This window comes from Schistocerca gregaria, chromosome 1, assembly GCF_023897955.1.
Source record: "Schistocerca gregaria isolate iqSchGreg1 chromosome 1, iqSchGreg1.2, whole genome shotgun sequence".
Taxonomy (NCBI): domain Eukaryota; kingdom Metazoa; phylum Arthropoda; class Insecta; order Orthoptera; family Acrididae; genus Schistocerca; species Schistocerca gregaria.
The window spans coordinates 204,585,062-204,607,863 of NC_064920.1; the positions used below are offsets into that span (position 1 = coordinate 204,585,062).

At 43.3% G+C, this 22,802-nt stretch overlaps 1 protein-coding gene across 3 annotated transcripts in view; it reads right to left on the reverse strand.

Moving 5' to 3' along the window:
* LOC126336904 (DNA polymerase theta-like) overlaps positions 1-22,802 on the reverse strand; it is a 303,016-nt gene that overhangs the window by 158,346 nt on the left and 121,868 nt on the right. For all 3 annotated transcript variants that reach the window (XM_050001035.1, XM_050001043.1, XM_050001052.1), the window contains exons 12-13: positions 8,359-8,409; positions 8,147-8,284 (exon numbers count right to left, since the gene is read on the reverse strand). In XM_050001035.1, coding sequence (XP_049856992.1) covers positions 8,147-8,284; positions 8,359-8,409 — 189 coding nt within the window. The remainder of the gene's footprint in view (positions 1-8,146; positions 8,285-8,358; positions 8,410-22,802) is intronic.

A 22,802-nucleotide genomic window follows, 5' to 3' on the forward strand; every position in this document is an offset into this window, starting at 1 on the left:
ATTCACACACTCAGGCATTGCAGTGTGAATCCTTACATGCAGGCAATAAAAAAATGTCTCTCACAAAATTTCGTCCAGCGAGTGCATCCAGCACAAAAAAGGACGTTAAAGAATGGCAATCTGGCAACACTATAACCAATGTTCGGTGACTACCTCTGTCAGCACATATTAGTCATGCTAAACAGGTGGTGCAGTGGATAGAGTTTTGGGTTAGCACGCAGGAGGTCGATGGTTCGATCCTGTGTTGGGGTGCATTCTTTTTATGCATGTGTGACTGAATCAAGGTTTTTTTTTTTCCCCCCCAATATTTCATGTGAAAGGCAAATACAAATTTCCCAGAAAAGCCAAAATTTTAATGTTAGTCAGAACACTGCAGACTCCTTGATCGTCAAAATGTACGAAATCATAAAATGTCACACTTCCTCGTAAATGAAGAAGGTCCCATGTATCATGAAAATCTGAGTCCATTTCTCCACTCTCCTACCGATGCAGGTGATTCTCTGCCTCTTTCATGAATCCACATTTCTTGAGGCAATACCTCAATTGAGGTATTCTTCCATCTTTTATCAGCCAAAGTCTTGCTGCCAAAAATGTTAGATTGGGTCTCTCAGTATCTTCAGATTTTCCAGCATAATTGTCACATCATCTTTGGCAAAGAAAGTTTTAAGATTCTGAAGTACTCATGGAGTCAAGCAGTTGTAATTTTGAAGTGACATTGGCAGGAAAAAATGAAGCCTTACATTATCCAGTATTAATTAATGTTATAAACTGTGCAACATCCAGAGGGAGCAATTTAAAAAAAAATGTTTCTTCATGTTTTTGTCCACACTCAACATTTGCACACAATGTCTTATTGTTGAAGCAGTAAGGCATGGGAAATGCTCTGAGAACTTTAAAACATCCACAGTTTACCTTTTCTGCTATCAAAAGGGTTTTCTTTTCTGAGGCCTGTCCATGTTCATGCCTAACAACTATGATAATCTTCCTTTGCTACATCCCCACCCCCACGCAAGAGTTTTCTTACATTTAAAAGTCAATGTTCAGTAGGGAAGACACTTGAAAAAATGATCTCACTTTGAAATTGTTGAATATGTCTCATGGATCGTAATTTGCCACCAGTATTCCTACTCCAAGCCAAAGAAACTTCATCATCAATACTCATACTTTATTAAAATAGTGTTACGTCTTCTTTAAAAGTTAGTGAGCCACCGCTCACTAACAGTAAAGCCTACAATTCCAGAATAACCATGTATGATTTAGACTTTTACTTCAGCATATAAGCTCAGACAGATACATTTTGTTCTCCGCATTTACTTACCCATTTCACAAGTGATGACCACAGGTGGCTAGGCTGTACTTCTTGGTATGGAATGGGTGGCAGCCGTTAAGTGGTGGTATTGCTGGTGGTTAGTAGGTTTGATACGGACGGAAGTACTGATGTAGCCATCTTTGAGGTGGAGGTCAACATCTACGAAGGTGGCTTGTTGGGTTGAGTAGGTCCAGGTGAAGCAAATGTGGTGAGAAATTGTTGAGATTCTGGAGGAATGTGGATAGGGTGTCCTCACCTTTGATCCAGATAGCACGAGCAATACCTTCACTTCGACAGCTGCTACCCATTCCCTACCAAGAAGTCCCTTCCATATAGCCTAGCCATCCACGGTTGTCACATCTGCAATGACAAGTAGTCCTCTTGAAATATACCAGTGATCTCACTGAAGCCTTCACTGACCATAATTATCCTCACAACCTTGTACAAAACAAATCTCCTGTGCCTTATCTTACCAGTCTCCCACCACCTCCCAAAGGTGGCTACAGATGAGCATTTTCCTCGTAACTCAGTACCACCAAGGACAGGAACAACTGAATCACATTCTCCACCAAAGTTTTAATTAGCTCTCATCATGGCCTGAAATGAGAAATGTCCCACCCACTATCCTTGCCGACCCTCCCACAGTGGTATTCTGCTGCCCACCGAACCTACACAATACCCTCACCCATCCTTACACAACCCCTGCTCCCAATCTCTTACCTCATGGCTCATATCCTGTAATAGACCTAGATGCAACATCTGTCCCATGAATCTCCCACCACCACCTACTCCTGTTCGGTCACTAACGTCACCTATCCCTTCAAAGGCAGTGCTACCCGTGAAACCAGTCATGTGGTCTACAATCTAAGCTGCAACCACTGTGCTGCATTCTATGTAGGCACAACAACCAAAAAGCTGTCTGTCTGCATGAATGGCCGCCAACAAACTGTGGCCAAGAAACAAGTGGACCAACCTGTGGCTGAACACGCTGCCAAACATGATATCCTTCATTTCAATGAGAGCTTCACAGCCTGTGCCATATGGATCCTTCAAATCAACACCAGATTTTCTGAACTGTGCAGGTGGGAACTTTCCCTGCAACACATCCAACATTCCCGTAACCCTCCTAGCCTCAACCTTTGTTAATCACTGTCCTCACCGATCCAGCCCCTTCCCTGTTGCTATTCCAGCACTACACAGCCATCATTCCACCACCACACTCAGTCTTTTTATTTCTCTCCTTTTTCGCTACTCCCCCCCGCCCTCGATCTACAATGCAGCACTTTGCTGTCTGCCAACCCCATCATACTATCCCTCCCCCTCCCCACTCCAGCCTCCTCCTTACCTCCACCCAGTCACCACTCCCATCATGCACTGGTACTGCTGCTCACCATGTGGTTTCAGTTGCCTGAGACTGCAATAGTGTGAGTGAGCTGTGTTAGTGCGCGCGTGTGTGTGTGTGTGTGAGAGAGAGAGAGAGAGAGAGAGAGAGAGAGAGAGAGAGAGAGAGAGAGAGAGAGAGAGCATATGTCTGTTTATGGTTGATGAAGGCCTTAATGGCCAAAAGCCATAAATGTGAAAGTCTTTTTATTGTGCCTATCTGCGACTCTGCATCTCCCCTATATGGTGAGTGGCAATTTTCCTTCTCATAATATTGTTAGGAATAAGAAATAGGTTATTTAAGAAATTATTTACACAGAAATATAAAGAATAACATAAAATCCTTGTGTCAATGTTAATAATGATTTTGTAAAGAACTGACATGACATATTATTAATAAACAGCAATGATTTTACAACCAACAAATCAATGTGTATTTCATTAGTTATTTTTAGTATATGTAAAACATCTACTCACCTAGTGGTGACAGGAGAAAGCACATTTAAAGGTTAAATAAATGTGTGTGCTTCTGGAGCTATTATTTCCTTCTTCTGCCAGAAGGGTTGAAGAGAAGGGAAGAGGGATGAAGCAAAAGGACTGGTAAGGTTTAGGATATGGGGAAAATCCAGAAAAATCATCAGGAACACAGTGTCAGGAGAGACTTACTGGGTGGGACTTAAGACTGATTGTTGGGGACTGCACCAGACGGATTTAAAAATCTGAGAGCTTAAAGGTGGATGATAGGGTAATAAATAAGACAGTAATTACTGACAAGACATGGTGCAAGAGTTAAAAAAAGCAAAACGCTACTTGCATAATGTGTAGTAGAGGTGGGTGGAAGTTGAAGGTTTAAAGGGGGGAGGGGGATGAAGAGGAATGTACAGGTCAGAAAATAAAAGATATAGAAAACTAAAAGGCAATGAAGATAGGATTAGTTACTGAGAAGAAATATTGAGACTGAGGAAATTAAAGACAATAATAAACATAGTTAGTTAGTTAGTTAGTTATATCACTTGTTCCATGGATCATGAACAAGATTCTTTCGTAATGATGTGGAACGTGTCAAAGTACACAAGATTCATTTATCCCAAATAATCTCATCCAGTAAGTCTCCACTGATCTGGTGTTTTGGGTGACTTTGCCTAACTCTCCCTATTTTCTAAACCTTACCAGTCCTTTTCCTTCATCGCTCTTCCTTTCCCTTCAACCCTTCTGTCAGAGGATGGAGCCAATGGCTCTGAAAGCTTGCACATTTCTTTAACATATCTCCTGCTGCCACTTGGGTTTAGATTTTTACATATCCAATTATATTATGTTTTCAAAAATGGATTATTTTTGCTTATTTATTATTTTTTTTATATTTACAAACTAATGTACTTTCGAACATTAAGATTCAGACACTCAAAAACACTATGTAAAGTTAATAATTCTTTGTAAATTAATAGTTTCAATTGCATTTGAACTTTTTAACAGAAACACATACTTCTGTGTTATTAAAAATTTTATAAATATTTAATCTACATGTAACTGTGAGGGCAGCATTTGAGAGCCAGTATTTTATGAACTTTTTTTTGTCATCAATCTTCTGACTGTTTTTTTGCGGCCCACCACAAATTCCTCTCAGGAGCCAGACTCTTCATCTCAGAGTAGCACTGGTAACCTACATCCTCAATTATTTGGTGGATGTATTCCAATCTCTGTCTTCCTCTACATTTTTTGCCCCCTACAGTTCCCTCTAGTACCATGGAATTCATTCCCTCACGTCTTAACAGATATCCTATCATCCTGTCCCTCCTCATTGTCAGTGTTTTCCACATATGCCTTTCCTCTCTGATTCTGCCCAGAAACTCCTCATCCCTTACCTTATCAGTCTACCTAATTTTCAACATTCATCTATATCATCATATTTTAAATTCTTTGATTCTCTTCTGTTCCAGTTTTCTCACAGTCCATGTTTCACTACCATACAATGCTGTACTCCAGACATAGGTTCTTAGGAATTTCTTCCTCAAATTAAGGCCTATGTTTGATACTAGTAGACTTCTATTGGCCAGGAACGCCCTTTTTGCCACTGTTAGGCTGGTTTTGATGTTCTCTCCTTGCTCCACCCATCATTGGTTATCAGAATTCCTTACCTTCATCTACTGCAAGACCATCAATCCTGATGTTAAATTTATTGCTATTCTCATTTCTGCTGCATCAAATTGTATCATTAATATCCTTTCACCTAGATTTTTAATTCCACTCTTGAACCTTTCATTTCCATCGTTTCTTCTTCAATGTACAGTTGGAACAGTAGGGAGGAGAGGCTACATCCCTGTCTTAGCCCATTTAATCTGAGCACTTCGTTCTTGGTCGTCCACTATTATTATTCCCTCTTGGCTCTTGTACATCTTGTTTATTACCTGTCTGTCCCTATAGCTTTCCCCCTTTTTTCTCAGAATTTCGAACATCTTGCACCATTTTACACTGTTGAATGCTTTTTCCAGGTCGACAAATTCTATGAACATGACTTGATTTTTCTTTAGTCTTGCTTCCATTATCAACCCCAATGTCAGAATTGGCTCTCTCATGCCTTTACCTTTTCTAAACCCAAACTGATCATCATCCAGCACATCCTCAATTTTCTTTTCCATTCTTCTGTATATAATCCTTGTCAGCAACTTTTTAAGCTGATTGTGCAATAATTCTCACACTTCTCAGCTCTTGCAGTCTTCAGAATTGTATGGATAATAATTTTCCGAAAGTCAGATGGTATCTCGCCAGACTCGTACATTCTACACACCAATATGAATAGTCGTTTTGTTGCCACTTCCCCCAATGATTTTAGAAATTCTGATGGAATATTATCTGTGCCTTCTGCCTTATTTGATTTTAAGTTCTCCAAAGCTCTTTTAAAGTCTGATCCTAATACTGGGTCCCAAATCTCTTCTAAATCGACTCCTGTTTCCTATTCTATCACATCATACAAATCTTCCCCCTCATAGAGGCTTTCAATGAATTGTTTCCACCTATCCATTCTCTCCTCTGCATTTAGCAGTGGGATTCCTGTTGCACTCTTAATGTTACCACACTTGCTTTTAACACCACCAAAGGTTGTTTTGACTTTCCTGTATGATGAGTCTACCCTTTGACAATCATTTCTTTTTCGATTTCTTCACATTTTTCATGCAGCCATTTCATCTTAGCTTCCCTGCATTACATATTTATTTCATTCCTTCAACGACTTGTATTTCTGTATTCCTGAGTTTCCCAGAACATTTATGTACTTCCTCCTTTCAAATTAAGTATTTCTTCTGTTACCCATGGTTTCTTCACGGTTACCTTCTTTGCACCTATGTTTTTCTTTCCAACTTCTGTGATGGCCATTTTTAGAGATGTTGAAGAGTCAACTGTACTGCATACTGAGCTATTCCTTATTGCTGTATCTATAGCCTTGTTGTTGTTGTCGTGGTCTTCAGTCCTGAGACTGGTTTGATGCTTGCGACGTCGGCATATATACCTGAAATATTGTTGTAATTGTTGGTTTGCTGTCAATTCTCATAAGAACAACCCTATTGCTGAACTGTTCACAGTAACACACTCTCTGCCCTACCATCCTAACGAATCCTACTCCCGTTTTACCTTTTTCTGCTGCTGTTGATATTACCCTATACTAAACTGACCAGAATCCTCATCTTCTTTCCATTTCACTTCACTGACCCCTACTAGATCTAGATTGAGCCTCTGCAAATCCCTTTTCAGACTTTCTAGTTTCCCTACTATCTTCGAGCTTCTGACATTCCACACCCTGATTCATAGAACGTTATCCTTTAGTAGATTATTCAATCTTTTTCTCATGGTCACCTCCCCCTTGGCATTCCCTACTGGAGATCCGAATGGGGGACTATTCTGGAATATTTTGCCAATGGAGAGATCATCATGACAATTTTCAATTAGAGGCCCCATGTCCTGTGGATACACATTATGTTTCTTTAATGGAGTTGTTTCCATTGCCTTCTGCATCCGCATGCCGTTGATCACTGCTGATTCTTCCGCCTTTAGGGACAGTTTCCCACCCCTAGGACAAGAGAGTGTCCTGAACCTCTGTCCACTCCTCTGCCCTTTTTGACAAGGCCATTGGCAGAACCAGGGTGACTTCTTATGCCAGAAGTCTTCAGCCGCCAATGCTGATTATTAATCAAAATTTAAGCAGTGGCTGGATTCCAACCCGGGACCAAGGACATTTTGATTACTAATCAAAGACGCTACCCCTGGACCACAGATGAACTTAGTATTGTATTAACATGACACATTTCGGACTGGAATTTGCTCAAGCTGATAAATGAGACAGTATCAGTGACTAAAGATACTTGTGGCTGTCTTGTGCCTGGAAAAAAATAAATGAGAAACTATGAGAAAGGAGTATCAGGTTTTTACTATCTGATAAAAACCCTGACCCAGTTAACCGTACATTGAAGCACAATATGTGCATATTTTCATTATTGTTCTAATAAAGTCCATCATTGGTGGCGTATGGTGATTTGTATTGCTTTATCTTGCCAAGAAAAATCACCTGTAAAATTAATTCTGTGAAAATAGTTAATTTTTGGTAATGTAAAGGTGAAATGAGATTATGATGGGCTGGGCAGCTGATTGATTTATCGAAGTTTGAAATAGCAATAGTCAACTATACACTATTTACAAACTTGGTGAAGTATAAAGTAAATATATTCTGTTTCGATATATCCATTTTTAAGACAAATTTTGTTTGTTTGTTTATGTTTTTTCCTTCAATAATACTGAAAAATGAGTCACTTTTACAAACAACCTTGTTACTAAGGTTTTTAATGAAGTCAATCTTAACAGAGACAGGGCTGGTTTGGAGTTTAATGCCCACTGACAGTAGGATCATTAGAAGTGGAGTATAGGCTCATTTTGGTAATGGTAAGAAAAAGAATCAACCATCATAGCATTTGCATAGAATTATACAAGTAGATCACGAAAAATCTCCATTAGGACGAAAAGACTGGAGTGCATAGTTGAGTGCTCCTGACAAGCATGGCCAATAATGTACCACTGAAAACCAAGCATAGCAACTATAATACAAAAGTGCATCTTACATACCAGTGGTAAGAGCACCACTCAGAAAATGAAAACAGGTCAAATTCAAGTCTTGTCAGCACATTGTTTTAATTTGCTAAGAGGTTTCCCAATAGCAACCTTTATGCTGCAAAGTGAAAGATTTATTCTGATATTTCACAAATACCAGTAAGAATAAACAACATAGTCACACATTACATTCTTATGATACCCAATACCAAGCTGCAGTGCAGCCTATGTAATGCAACAGTGATTTCTGTAACCCAGACCAATATTTACAAAAATTTTAATCTATGTGCAATGATACTTAGAGCCGTATAACATATTAAATCTCATATCAAATATCAGTCTTATCCAGGAAATTATTATACATACATTTATTCTGCCAATCTCTTTCTTGCTCTGGAGGTTTACAGTCCCTCTGAGTGCTTTAACCATGAAAACTTCTTCAATGCCTACTAGCTCCCCTACACGCCGCATGCTTGTTGGGAGCTGCTCCCAGAGCGTCATTACCTGTACAATCATATTTATAAAGCATTTACCACATTACAAGACCAAACACAACCAATAAAAAACCTGTACAGTACCTGAAACCAGTCTAAATTCCCCCACTGTGCGGCTATGTTCAGTGGAGTTACCTAGAACAGAAATTGAAAAGAAAGTGAGAATAGTGTATGCATAACACAAACTACATAGATAATCTACAGAAAAGTAAGTACTTGAAAAAGTAAGTGATTGGATCAGATGAAGCACATTAATTAATGGAAAACTGTTTTCAGGAATGAGTCAGATACCACAGAACAATTTGTGTGTTTCCTACATAATATAAAGGAAGGGCACCCACTCACTTATATCTGGATGACACGTGGCTGTGCAAGTGTGCATTTGGGTGTAAGAGGTGTTGTGTGCATGAATGGGTGCATTTCTATTAGAGAATGAGCTCAAAAGCTAGCATAAACAGTTTTCTATTGCATGATTTTATGCGCCACATGTCAGTCAGCTAAAGCTTTGTTTTAAGTATTATTCCACCCAATACTTTCCACTGTTGTTGGAGGAGGAGGAGATGGGTAGAGAGGGGCGAGAAGGAGGAGGAGGAGGAGGAGATGGGCAGAGAGGACCAAGGAGGAGAAATGGGCAGAGAGGGGCAAGGAGGAGGAGACGGGTAAAGGGTGGCAAGCAGGAAGAGGAGACGGATAGAGGGGGGCAAGCAGGAAGAGGAGACGGGTAGAGGGGGGCAAGCAGGAGGAGGAGACGGGTAGAGGGGGCAAGGAGAAGATGAAATAACCAAGGGGGCATGCTAGTGATGGCAGGAACAGAAGATGGGTTTAGACAGAGAGGTGGAACAGAAAGATGAGTAGGTAATGGTGGGGAGGGGGTGAGGGGGGGAGGGGGGGGGGCAGAAGACTGAACCAGAGATTGGTTGGAGGTATGTGCAATATGTGTGTGTGTGTGTGTGTGTGTGTGTGTGTGTGTGTGTGTGTGTGTGTGTGTGTGTGTGTGTGTTGGGGCTTATGGGCGATCAACATCGAGGTCATCAGCACCCCGACACACATTAAAAGGAACAAATGTGGACAGACTGAAGAAAACTGAAAAACACACTCAAAGAAAGCAGGAAAAGAAGGAAAATACTACATAAGAAAGTAAAACCGAAGGAAAGGGAAAACATAGCAACAAGAATGTCACACAAAATTGTCATTGGCTGGCCACTTACATAAAATATGGGCGAGCTTGTCACACAGCGAGCAAATTAAAATCCTCTCCCTAAAATCTTTGTAAAAACATTTGATATGGCACAGAATTTAAAACTTTAACCACATTCGTCCGAGAGATGGCAGGTCCGCCGGCAAGTCAGCCGCGGCCCGCTGGTCAGAAAATAAAACACAATCCAATAAAATGTGGCGCACAGTGACCTGAATGCCACAAGCACCACAAATTGGAGGGTCCTCACGCCGGAGCAGGAAGCCATGTGTCATAGGGCTGTGGTCTATTCGAAGCCGAGTGAGGAGAACCTCATCCCGTCGATAGGGCTGAAAGGAAGTACACCACACACACGTTGTGGGCTTGACTATACGGAGCTTATTGTCAGTCACTCATCCTCCCACCGACGCATGACCCGTGAGCTCAACAGCGAGGTGAGTGCGTGCAGCGGGATAGCACATTGAGATACTTGTGGGGCAAGACACGCCTCCTTGGCTGCGAGATCTGCCCTTTCATTCCCAGCAATGCCGACATGCCCTGGAACCCAGCAGAAAGCTACAACCTTCCCCAGTCTCTGTAGTCGGAGGAGGGCATCCTGGATGGTCTGGACGATTTTATCTGCCGGATACAAATGGTGCAATGAGTGAAGGGCACTGAGTGAATCGGAACACACAAGAAATTTAGGAGAGGAAGAATGTCTCATCTGCTCCAGAGCCCGCAAGACCACAGACAATTCTGAGGCAGTAGGACCTTGAGGACACGATCCAGAAAAACAACTGAGCAACCAACGGAATCTCCTTGTTTCGACCCATCCGTAAAACCAGCTACATAGTCGTGGTGCTCAGATAAAATGGCAGAAAATGCTGCATTAAAAACGGTGGCAGGAGTGCAATCTCTCTTGTACTGCAATAAATCTAAAATCACTCCGGGCCGCTTCAGTAACCAGGGGGGCAGGTGGTTAAAACCCTGGATTTGGGGTTGTACAGACTCAACACCAAGTGACTCTAGCACACGTTGCACACGGATCCCAAACGGCAACGTAGCCCAGGGGCAGCGGGACAAAAGGCGGTCCAGAGGTGGATGGGCAACAAGATGGTGAGCAGGCGAGCTTGGAGCTGCAAGAAACTTACAAGCCTGGCGCACCAGCAGGAGCTGCTGCCAGATGGTAAAAGGCGGTTCGCTAGCCTCAGGGCAGAGCCTGTGTACAGGACTGGTCCGATAAGCACCCGTTGACAGTCGAATCCCAGCATGGTGAACAGTGTCAAGGATCCGCAAATAAAACGGCCTTGCTGACCCATGTACTGTGCACCCATAGTCCAGCCGTGAACGCACAAAAGCTCGATAAAACTGAAGGAGACGCGCCCTGTCCGCTCCCCAAGACCTGTGGCTGAGGCACTTGAGGATGTTCAATGCCTTCAGCATTCTGGCTTTCAAGTCGCGTAGGTGAGGCAGCCATGACAACCTGGAGTCAAAAATTACGGCCAGAAACCGCATTGTGTCTCTAAAATGGAGGACAGTATCCCCCATATGCTAGGCAGGCAAAGTAAAAAGACGACGAGAATGATTAAAATGAACACAAACACACTCATCGGCAGAAAACTGAAAACCCGTACTTGCAGCCCACTCCTCTGACTGTCGCACTGTTAGCTGCAATTGACGGCTCGTGGTTGCAACACTGGAGGAGGAACAGAAAACAGCAAAGTCGTCCACAAACAAGGAGCTCTGTACTGGACTCCTAACTGTAGACGTTATACTGTTGATGGCTATGACAAAGAGGGTAACGTTTAAAACACTGCCCTGGGGGACACCATTCTCTTACTCAAAGCGATCAGACAGTGTGTTACCAACATGGGTCCGAAAAAACCGCTGAGACAGGAAAGACCGAATGAAAATGGGGAGGCGGCCACGAAAGCCCCATTGATGCAGTTGTGCAAGAATACAGTGTCTCCAAGTAGTATCATATGCCTTACTGATATCAAAGAAGGTACCAATACAGTGATGCTGACAGAGGAAAGCCTGCTGAATAGCCGCCTCTAGGAGGATCAGGTTGTCGACTATGGACCAAAATTTTCGGAAACCACACTGAAAGCGGCTAAGGAGCTGTCTGGTCTCTAGCAGCCAGACCAGACGGCGGTTAACCATCCGTTCCAGGGTCTTTCCAACACAGCTTGTCAAGGTGATACTATGATAACTACTGGGACATGTGCAGTCCTTTCCTGGTTTGAGGAGAGGGATGAGGATTGCCTCCCTCCACGAGGTGGGGAACACTCCTGTCTGCCATATGAGATTAAAACATTCGAGGAGGATTTCCTTTGACGCCGCTGGCAGATGGCAAAGCATGGAGTACCGGATGCGGTCGTAACCTGGTGCAGTGTCAGAAGTCTCACTAAGAGCCGATTCAAGTTCCCACATGGACAAAGGGGAGTTGTAGGCCTCAGAACTGTTCAACCGAAAGTCCAAGTTCACTCTTTCGACAGTCGCACGGTAACGACGAAACGCTGGATCCTGGGTTGCAGTAGCAGTACTTAGTGCAAAATGCTCTGCCAGCGTCTGAGCAATGGCTCTGGGTGTCGTTTGGAGGCATCCCTGGTTCAGGACTGCAGCTAGTGGTAAACGGCTGCGTTTATCGGAAATCTTCCGGATGGCTTCCCATACTTTTGTGGAAGAAGTGGAACGGTTGATGGAGTCTTGCTCTCTTTAATGACACGGCGTGCCCTGGCTCTCGCGATTCGAAAGGCGGTAAGATTGAACGCTGTTGGGCGGCACTTAAATCGGCGAAGAGCCGCACGCCTGTCCCGGATGGCTGAATGGCACTTTTCTGTCCACCAAGGCACAAGGCGCCGCTTAAGAGTGCCAGAAGACTGTGGTATGGACAGGTCAGCAGCATGATGGATCACAAGTGTGATTTGATCCACCCATTCCTGTACGCTATTGTGGTGTTCAAAGACAGCCAACCGAGTGAACAGTGGCCAGTTAGCCCCGACAATCATCCACGATGGTGGCCGCTGCTCCAGCAATACACCATCTAGGAGATGAATGCGGATAGGGAAGTGATCGCTGAAATGAAGGTCGTCAATGACCTCCCAGTGAACAGAGGCAGTGAGGGTTGGAGAGCAGAAAGATAGGTTAATGGCTGAGAAAGACCCTGTAGCAGTAGAGAAATGAGTCAGTATACCTGTGTTGAGGATGCACAACACTTGAGACATTAGGAGGCTCTCCAAAATTCGACCTCGAGCGCAAAGAGAAGTGGAGCCCCACAGGACATGATGGGCATTGAAGTCTCCCAGGAGGAGAAATGGGCGGGGGAGTTGGTCGATAAGATCTGTGAAAGCATCTAAGGTCATTGCATCCAGAGGGGGTAAATAAAGGGAGCGAACGGTAAGCCTCCGATGTGAATGAATTTCAACTGCAACTGCTTGCAGGTCAGTATCCGGGGGGAGACCAGAGGAGTGGTGCTCATTATTGACAAACACGGCGAATCCGCCTTTGGCCCTTTCTCCAGTCAGGTCATCTTTGCGATATGATGTATAGCCTGTGAGTACAGGAGCATCAGACAGTTTTAAATGTGTTTCCTGTAAACACAAGCACAGGGGGCGTTCTCGTGCTAGGAGGTTCAGTTCCTCCACACGTGCCCAGAATCCATTCATGTTCCACTGTATAATGGGAGCCATCTATCAGGGTGGGAGTACCTTCATTCTCACTTTCTGTCGGGGAGGAGAGCCCACAACAGGTGGAGGCTCAGTTTTGGGGCGAGATGATTGCCCCAGTCGGACATCAACCTCCATCGCCTCAGAAGAGGAGTCGAGAGAGACGTCAGAGAGAATGACATCCACATCAGCAGACTGTATAACTTCGGTCTCCTTTAGCGGGCGAGTCTTCACCTTTGTCTTTGGCTTCGATTTTCTGTCCTGAGGCGGCATTGGAGCCAAAACCTCAGAAGCAGTAGTGGGTGTAGCAGTGCTTGGCACTGCACAAGACTGGACCTGGGAAGGGAAAGGAAGTTCCATGACGTCAGCTACCGTGGCCTGGTCAGAAGGCCGGGGGGGGAGCAGCAGGCTTCACAGGAATGGCAGCAGCACACGTACATTGACAAACGCAGGTGCTAGTGCTGACAGTAGCAACCTCCGTTTGTGTAGCGGCATCGATTTTCAACACTGGCTGTTTGAGAACAAAAGAAAAGGAAGCAGCAAACGTGGGTGGCTGCATGGACTTGTAAATTTTCTTTGCCTCACCAGGAATCATCAAGAGTGTAAATTGTCACCAATGTTGTTCAACACTTATATTTAGAAAGACATTGAAGAATGTAAAGAGTATATGTACGTGATACTGTTTAATGGCATAGAAATCAAAATGAGAGTTGCTCCAAATTTTGCTAAGGTTATGCATCACATCGATTCTGCAGCAGCTAAGAGAATCAAGAAACGAGCCAGCCACGCATTGGTACGAGAGAGAGTGCAATTCACCTGCCGGAGCTTTGAGTTTATCTCACAGGAATTGCTCAAACTACATCTGCAACTGACTCGTAATTTCACTTCTTTTTCCTGGGATTGGACTGATGGTGTCACCTGGGTTGCAGCTGATTCCGCCCATAAGAAGGCAATGGGACTTCAAACAGCTAAGTTCTCACGTCTCCTTGACAAACCATCTCTGCAGGTTCTGTGCAAGACTGTCATCAATTTGAGTGGCACGGTGTTGAGTGATGACGCTGTCTCGGTTTTGCAGAAAGGTCTCGACTTCGCTCCCACCCCCACGTTCACTTCGGTCGCAGAAATTGTTAGTGCTGTTGAACAGGTTGCAGCTCGACTTCCGCCAGAATCAGCTGAGGAAATACATCATGAAACTTGTCATGGATTGACGAAATCCAAGCCAATGAAGTCAAATATCACGTGTAAAGGGAGGGCGGCCATTTGTGATCTGAGGGAAATTGTTGTCTTACCGGCTGACAAAGGCAATGCTACTGTTGTTGTCTCCCATGAGGACTGCACTGATACGATGCAGAGCCTGGTAAATGACGATTCCTACCGGAAGATCAGCGTTGACCCTACAAAGAAGGTGGAAAACAATACGAGGTCGCTTTTCAAGGACGCACATTTACCGGAGGGTGACGCTAAGAAATTTTTACCCCAAGGTCCGGTACTGCCTAGGCTATATGGACTCCCGAAGGTTCACAAAGAGGGGGTACCATTACGCCCCATTGTCAGCAGCATCAGGGCACCTATGTATTTGTTGGCCAAATACCTGACTGGAATATTAAGTCCTTATGCAGGTAAATGCCCCTATGACATTCGTAACTCCTTAGATTTTGTTAAACGCCTTGATAGCTTCAGGTTGGATGAGTCAGATATCATGGTGAGTTTTGACGTCGTTTCCTCGTTCACGAGGGTACCCCTGTGAGAGTCACTAGAATTGATTAGTCAGAAGTTTGACGACAAGACCACTGAACTTTTTAGGCATGTCTTGACTTCCACATATTTTCTTTTTAATGGAGAATACTACGAACAAATGGAGGGAGTCGCCATGGGTAGCCCACTCTCGCCGGTGGTAGCGAATTTGTGCATGGAGAACTTCGAGGAGGAAGCCCTGTCGTCATCCAAAGGGAAACCTACTTGTTTTTTCCGTTACGTGGACAACGCGTTCATCATCTGGCAACATGGTATGGATAAACTCCTTGATTTCCTTACACATCTAAATTCCATACACCCCAACATCAAATTCACTATGGAGACTGAAACGGAGGGTAAATTACCTTTCCTTGACGTCTTGGTCAAGAAAAGGGCTGACGGCACCCTAGGTCATGGGGTGTATCGGAAGACAACGCACACTGATCTGTATTTGCACGCAGACAGCTGCCACCACCCTTCACAGAGGAAGGGGGTACTTAAAACTCTAGTACATAGGGCGCGCACTATCTCTGACGCAGAGAGTCTACCCCAGGAATTGGAACATCTGAGAACTGGGCACTCACAGTGACAGATTCAACGTGCTCTCCGCCCAACCACTACAGCACAACCTGTGGAAATGGATGAAATCATGAGGGAGGAGGTAGGCACTGCGTTTATTCCATATACAGGTGCACTCTCGGGGAAAATCGCCTGCATTTTGAAGAAACACCGGGTAGGAACTGTGTTTTGTCCTTCGAATAAAAATCGTGCACTGGTGGGGAGCAGCGCCAAAGATGATCTCGGTTTGAGGAAGGCCAGCGTGCACCAGATTCTGTGTCAATGTGGAAAGTCGTATATTGGTCAGATGATGCGTACCGTCGAGGATCGATGCCGTGAACACTAGAGGCACACTCGACTGACGTATCTGAGCAAGTCGGCGGTCGCTGAACATTGTATGTCGGAAAATCACGCTATGGAGTATGAACGCACAAGGATTCTGGTACAGACGTCGAGATACTGGGACAGCGTTGTTAGAGAGGCCATTGAAATTCGCACCAATGACGATCTCATAAACTGTGGGTGTGGCTATAATCTTAGCAAGGCTTGGGAACCAGTGATTGGGTTAATCAAGAGTAAATCGAGTAAACGTATAGTTTTGATGACCACGGCGTACAGAACCATCACACCGACGTCATCTCAGACGCCATCACAATCTGTTCCACCGCGTTAACCGTGGTGCGGGGCACGTACGGCGGAGTGAGTGTGCCGCGGGCGGAGGGTATTTAAATCGGCCACCGCCGCGACTGAACCCAGATCCCCCTGAGCAGCCATAGCATACGGATCTCCGAGCCGGCACGTTCACAGGAGCTCAGTCCGTCAGTTCACCTGACGATGGCGACATGTATGATTGCCGAAATATTGTGGCCTTTGGACACTGTAGACCGGCAGTACACCCGCGGATATTTTGATTTTCAGATTGATAATTAAGAAGCTGTACTTCATGGTATCTTGCTTTCTGAAGTTAAATACGGCCAGTCAATCTGCCTTGTAATTTTATAGTTTTCACAAGTGAAATCTCCTTTTGATGCAAACAGTATCATTTCAACAATGAAAATTACCTAAATGTCTAAACAGAAAAAAAATCAAGGAAAAGTGTAGGCAAAAAACTGTGACATTCTGAATACTAGTAAATTCATGCTAAGTTTTGGTTGATGTATTTCTATAACAATGTGTCAATCACAATGAGTGACTAAATGAAAGCAAATAAGTTTTCAGTCATATCAACAATAGAAATTACTGGATGGAATACTATGTAAGATAAAGGAAAGGCAACCAGGGAATAACAATATTAATGTGCTAATAGTAAACTGCAGGAGCGTCTATAGAAAGGTCCCAGAACTGCTCTCATTAATAAACGGTCACAATACCCATATAGTACTAGGGACAGAAAGTTGGCTGAAAGCAGTAATGAAATCCTAAACTCAGATTGGAATGTATACTGCAGAGACAGGCTGGACAGTGAAGGGGGAGGCGTGTTTATAGCGATAAGAAGTGCAATAGTATCGAAGGAAATTGACGGAGATCTGAAATGTGAAATGATTTGGGTGTAGGTCATGGTTAAAGCAGGCTCCGACATGGTAATTGGATGTTTCTATAGGCCCCCTGGCTCAGCAGCTGTTGTGGCAGAGCACCTGAAGGATAATTTGGAAAATATTTTGAGTAGATTTCCCCACCATGTTATAGTTCTGGGTAGAGATTTTAATTTGCCGGATACAGACTGGGAGACTCAAACGTTTATAACGGGTAGCAGGGACAAAGACCCCAGTGAAATTTTTTTAAGTGCTTTATCTGAAAACTACCTTGAGCAGTTAAACAGAGAATCGACTCGTGGCGATAACGTATTAGACCTTCTGGTGACAAACAGACCTGAACTATTTGAAACAGTTAACGCAGAACAGGGAATCAGCAATCATAAAGCGGTTACGGCATTGATGATTTCACCCGTAAACAGAAATATTAAAAAAGGTAGGAAGACTTTTCTGTTTAGCAAAAGTGACAAAAAGTAGATTACATGAGAACCTGACGTCTCAACACAAAAGTTTTGTCTCAAGTACAGATAGTGTTGAGGATCAGTGGACAAAGTTCAAAACCACCGTACAATGTGTTAGATGAGTATGTGCCAAGCAAGATTGTAAGAGATGGAAAAGAGCCACCATGGCACAACAACCGAGTTAGAAAACTGCTGCGGAAGCAAAGGGAACTTCACAGCAAACATAAACATAGCCAAAGCCTTGCAGACAAACAAAAATTGCGCGAAGCGAAATGTAGTGTGAGGAGGGCTATGCGAGAGGTGTTCAATGAATTCGAAAGTAAAGTTCTATGTACTGACTTGGCAGAAAATCCTAAGAAATTTTGGTCTTATGTCAAAGCGGTAGGTGGATCAAAACAAAACGTCCAACACTCTGCGACCAATATGGTAATGAAACAGAGGATGACAGACTAAAGGCCGAAATACTAAATGTCTTTTTCCAAAGCTGTTTCACAGAGGAAGACTACACTGTAATTCCTTCTCTAGATTGTCACACAGATGACAAAATGGTAGATATCGAAATAGACGACAGAGGGATAGAGAAACAATTAAAATCGCTCAAAAGAGGAAAGGCCACTGGACCTGATGGGATACCAGTTTGATTTTACACAGAGTACGTGAAGGAACTTGCCCCACTTCTTGCAGCGGGGTACCGTAGGTCTCTAGAAGAGCGTATCGTACCAAAGGATTGGAAAAGGGCACAGGTCATTCCCGTTTTCAAGAAGGGACGTCAAACAGATGTGCAGAACTATAGACCTATACCTCTAACGTCAATCAGTTGTAGAATTTTGGAACACGTATTATGTTCCAGTATAATGATTTTCCTGGAGAGTAGAAATCTGGAAGTACGCATTATTTATTTATTTATTTATTTATTTTATTTATTTAACCTGGCAAGATTAGGGCCATCAGGCCCTCTCTTACATCTAACCAGGCATTCTACTTATTTTACATTCATATGTTTTAGTAAGCATTTTAAACTACATCTAATACAAAAAGTGAGATAAACAATTAGAAAGGTACACCTGGAAAAATACATTATTGAAGAGAAAGATTTTAGATAGGAGTGATGGCAGCAGGGAGTATGAGGGAGACTCATGGTGAAGGGAGGAGAAGAATAGAGAGACATAATGAAACATAATTAAGGAAATATAAAGGAAATAGAGATAGATGAAGAGGAAGGCATCTCAGGAGCAAGATAGGAGAAGCTAGCTTTGCTGTTTGACAGATGAGAGGATTGGCCTTGCACATTAATTTTGTGGAGAATTTTATGCGAATGATAGTAGGAAATGCTTCAACTTCTTCTTAAAAGCAACAGGAGATTGAATTTTCCTCAAGGTAAGGGGCAGTTTGTTCCAGAGGCGGACAGCGGCAACAGAAGGAGTTTGCAAAAGTTTTTGTTTTGTGAGTGGGCACAGTTAGGATACCAAATAAGAGTGACCTCGTGTTTCGGTTATGATGGCATGACAGGTTTTTAATCTCTGAAGCTAGGTACTGGGGTGCTTGCGCGACGAGGAGTCGGTGAAGTAGACATAGAGTGTGGTAGTCACGCAGTTTGTCCGGCCGTAGCCACCCTAGCTCGGAGTATAAAGCACTAACATGATCATATCGGCGAATGTTGCAGGTGTAACGCACACAGGCATTCATGGTTAGCTCTAGCCGTCTTTTGTTTTCACTACTCATGCCTTGTTGAATCACATCACAATAGTGGAGGTTCGGTAGAACGAGTGCTTGCACGAGCTGGCGTTTCAAGACCTGTGGAAATATGTTCCAAAACTTTTTGAGAGCATGGAGACAAGCAGACATCTTTCGGCACACTGCGACTGTATTCTCCACCCAGTTGAGATGCTCGTCCAAAGTTCTTCACTGTTTTCTGATATGGTATTGGAGTACCGTCGAGCAGAATAGGAGGTAGCCGTTCGCGGAAATCTGAACTTATTAATTTCTGATGGGCTATTAAGATTACTTGCGTCTTCTTTGCAATTAATTTAAGCCCCAGGTTTTTTGCCCATGTTACCACTGAAGACAGATCATCATTCATCAGGGCGATTGCAGTGTTTACATCTTCAGGTCTGACGCTTAGGTAGAGCTGGAGGTCGTCGGCATAGAAATGATGTTTACAGGACAAAACCGACGAAATATCATTGACATATAAAGAAAACAAAAGTGGTCCTAAGACTGATCCTTGTGGCACTCCCGAAGGAACATGTTTCCAGGAAGATTTTTCATTTGCGCAGACAACACATAGCTGTCTGTCTTGTAAGTAGCTTTCAAACCATCTCATTGCACTATCATAGAAATTAAGCTGTTGCATTTTTCTGAGTAATATGTCAAAGTTAACAGTGTCAAAAGCTTTGCTGAAGTCCACTAGCGTCAATATTGTTGCCTTTCGATTGTCGATGGCATATTTCAGGTCATCAGTTACTTTAATTAGAGCAGTGTTTGTGCTGTGATGTTTACGGAAACCGGATTGAAATTTGTCATATAGACTGAATTCATGCAAGTGTTCAGTGATTTGGTCATGAACAATATATTCAAGTGCTTTGGAAACAGCAGGCAGTATGCTAATTGGTTGGTAAACACTAGGCAGTTGCGGGTTTTCGATCTTAGGGATGGGTCGAATTATGCTTCTTTTCCATGCAGTGGGGTATATTCCGTTCACGAGGGAAAAATTAAATATGTCAGTTAAGACAGGTACTAAGATATCGGCAACATTCTTAATCATGGTCATACAGATACTGTCGTTGCGTATTGCATCAGAAGAGATTCTCATTATTGCTTTTCTTGCCGTATTTGTTGTTACATGTTTTAGATGGAAGGTGTCGTTAGTTATCCTGTTTGGGGATTCTTGTGAACGGTAATTATCAGCCATGCTGGTATTCAGAGGTGCACAGAAGAATTCATTTAATTCGTTAGCTGACACATGAAAAGTAGTTTCCGATTTTGCCTTTCCGATCCCCAAGCTACGGAGATTCTTTCATAGAGTCGTGGGTGTCAGGACGCTGCATACAAGGGAGCGAGCGTGCCTGATTTTGGCATTGCGAATGCATTGTTTCACTCTGTTGCGTAGCTTTCTATATTCTTCGAAACGCTCGGGTTTCGGACCTGCCTTGAAACGCCTGTGGGCAGCATCCCTATTAGTCATCATTTGACGTAATTCAGCTGTCAGCCATGGAGCACGAGATTTTCTTACACGGACTGTGCGCACAGGTGCATGTTTGTCATAGAGGGCAGTGAGTTTATCACCAAGTTCATTAATTTTGCCGTCGATTGTAGGTTCTCTGATTATTTGATGCCATGAGATTTCTGAGCAATCGTCTGTTAGAGCGTCAAGGTCAATACGTTTCATGTTCCTACAAGTTATGTAACGCGATTTGATCCTCGGGGGCTGCACAGAGTAGGCCAGGAACATTACATCATGTGCTGAGAGGCCAGGGGCCGATGATTGACCAACATCTCTTACTTTGTCAGTCTGTTTCGTTGCGATCACGTCTATAAGAGTATGACTGTGCGCCGTATGGTGTGTAGGTTGTAATGGAAGAATGTTCATGCTATTGCAACTAAACAATCTTCTTAGGTTTATTGCGGAGGGAGTGTCTCTTAGCAGGTCTATGTTCAAGTCACCCATTACGATGACATGTTCGTATTGACACTGAAGTGAATGTAATTCCGACTGGAAGGAGCTCATTGAGATTATTTTTGTCGGCTTGTACACGGCGCCAGTCAAGAATTTCCGACTTTGTATATTTATTTCAATGAACATGAATTCAGCCTCTTTTTCTTCAGCAGGATTTGACATACATAAGACTTTCGCTTTGAGATCTGTTCGTATTTACGTGCCGACCCCGCCACCTCGCTTTTTTGATCTGTCTGCCCTAAGAAATGTGTACCCTGGGATAGATGCAGAGGATATGTGTGGTTTCAACCACGTTTCGGATAAGAGGATTACGTGGTAGTTTAGTTGGTTGAAGAGGAGGTTAAGTTCTTCGTAATGCGCAGGTAAAGACTGAATGTTGCAGTGAGCTGCTAAAAGCTCGGACGCGTTCCGCTGAGCAGCCTGGAGTAGGGTGGCAGACTGCTTTGTCCCTTTGTTAGGCACTACCTGCCGCGAGGGGCACTGGCCGGTGTTTCCGCCAAGTGACATAATACAGGGGTGTCCGAGATTTTGCGCGCCCTGTTTGTGACTCCGCAAGTGCCGAAAGAAAGGCGACTGCAAGAGATTTCCTGAGGTTGCGGGAGTATAGAAAATGGATTAGTGGTATTCGGTGCAGGGAGAATATGACCAAAATGGTGACGGCTGTGTGTCACTGAGTATCCTATGTCGTAAGAGGAGAAATGTAATTAGAGTATTTGAAACAGCTTAGGGTGGAAATAAGGGAAAGGGGAGTGATTTAAGAGGCTGATGCTGCCAGCAGAGAGAAGTAAGCTTAATATTTAATAGATTATCGTAGGAAGCTAGAATTAAATTGAAATTTACTAGAGTGATATTGGTAGTGATTATCGTAGGAAGCTACAATTAGATTTAAATTTGCTAAAGTGATACTGATAGTGATTTTTGTTATGAACAATTTAAACCGAAGAGATGGTTGACTAATGAACTAAAGGAGAGACTAATAATTGCAATAGAACTATTACAGAATGGAAGAGAATAAACTGAGAAAAAGAAAAAAGTATTAGCAGTAACTAAAATTAGACAATGGCTACAGCTACAGACACAAAAAAAATAGTAAAATGTTAATACAGTTACAAAAACAATTAGTTGAAGGTACAAATAATTAAAAAGTTAATACAATTACAAGACTATATCTGAGTATAGGATTTGCAAAATGCAAATGGTGTTAAGTTTGACTTTTGGCTCGAGTAGGTTCACTTAATACTATTTACTTCTGTCATGTTTGTGACTGTCTTCTTTCCAGCTGCAGTCTTAATGATTACTCTGCCATCCTGAGTCCACACATTCTGAAGACCGAAATGGGATATGGCACTGTTTAAAATCTTTAGCCGCTCGTGTGTCAGATCTTCCCTTATTGTAAGCCCTGTCCTTCTTCTGGGTAAAGATCTCAGCCCTTTTTCGGTACGACACAAATTTAATTATTATTGGACAAGGTTTGGTAGCACCTGGTAGTTTTCGTCCCACCCGGTGGCTCCTGTCAATGTCTGCCTTTGTCACTTCAACGCCTAATTTTTCACGCGCAACCTGTATAAGCAGGTTGTCCGTGTCTTCTTCTTTATTTTCTGCTACTCCAAACAGTCGTAGACTATTTCGCCTTTGGTACTGTTCTAGCTCGTCTGTTGCGGCAGATAGTTTCACTTCCAACTCTCGTGCCTTTTTCTCGTATTCAGACACAGACTTTTTTAGTGC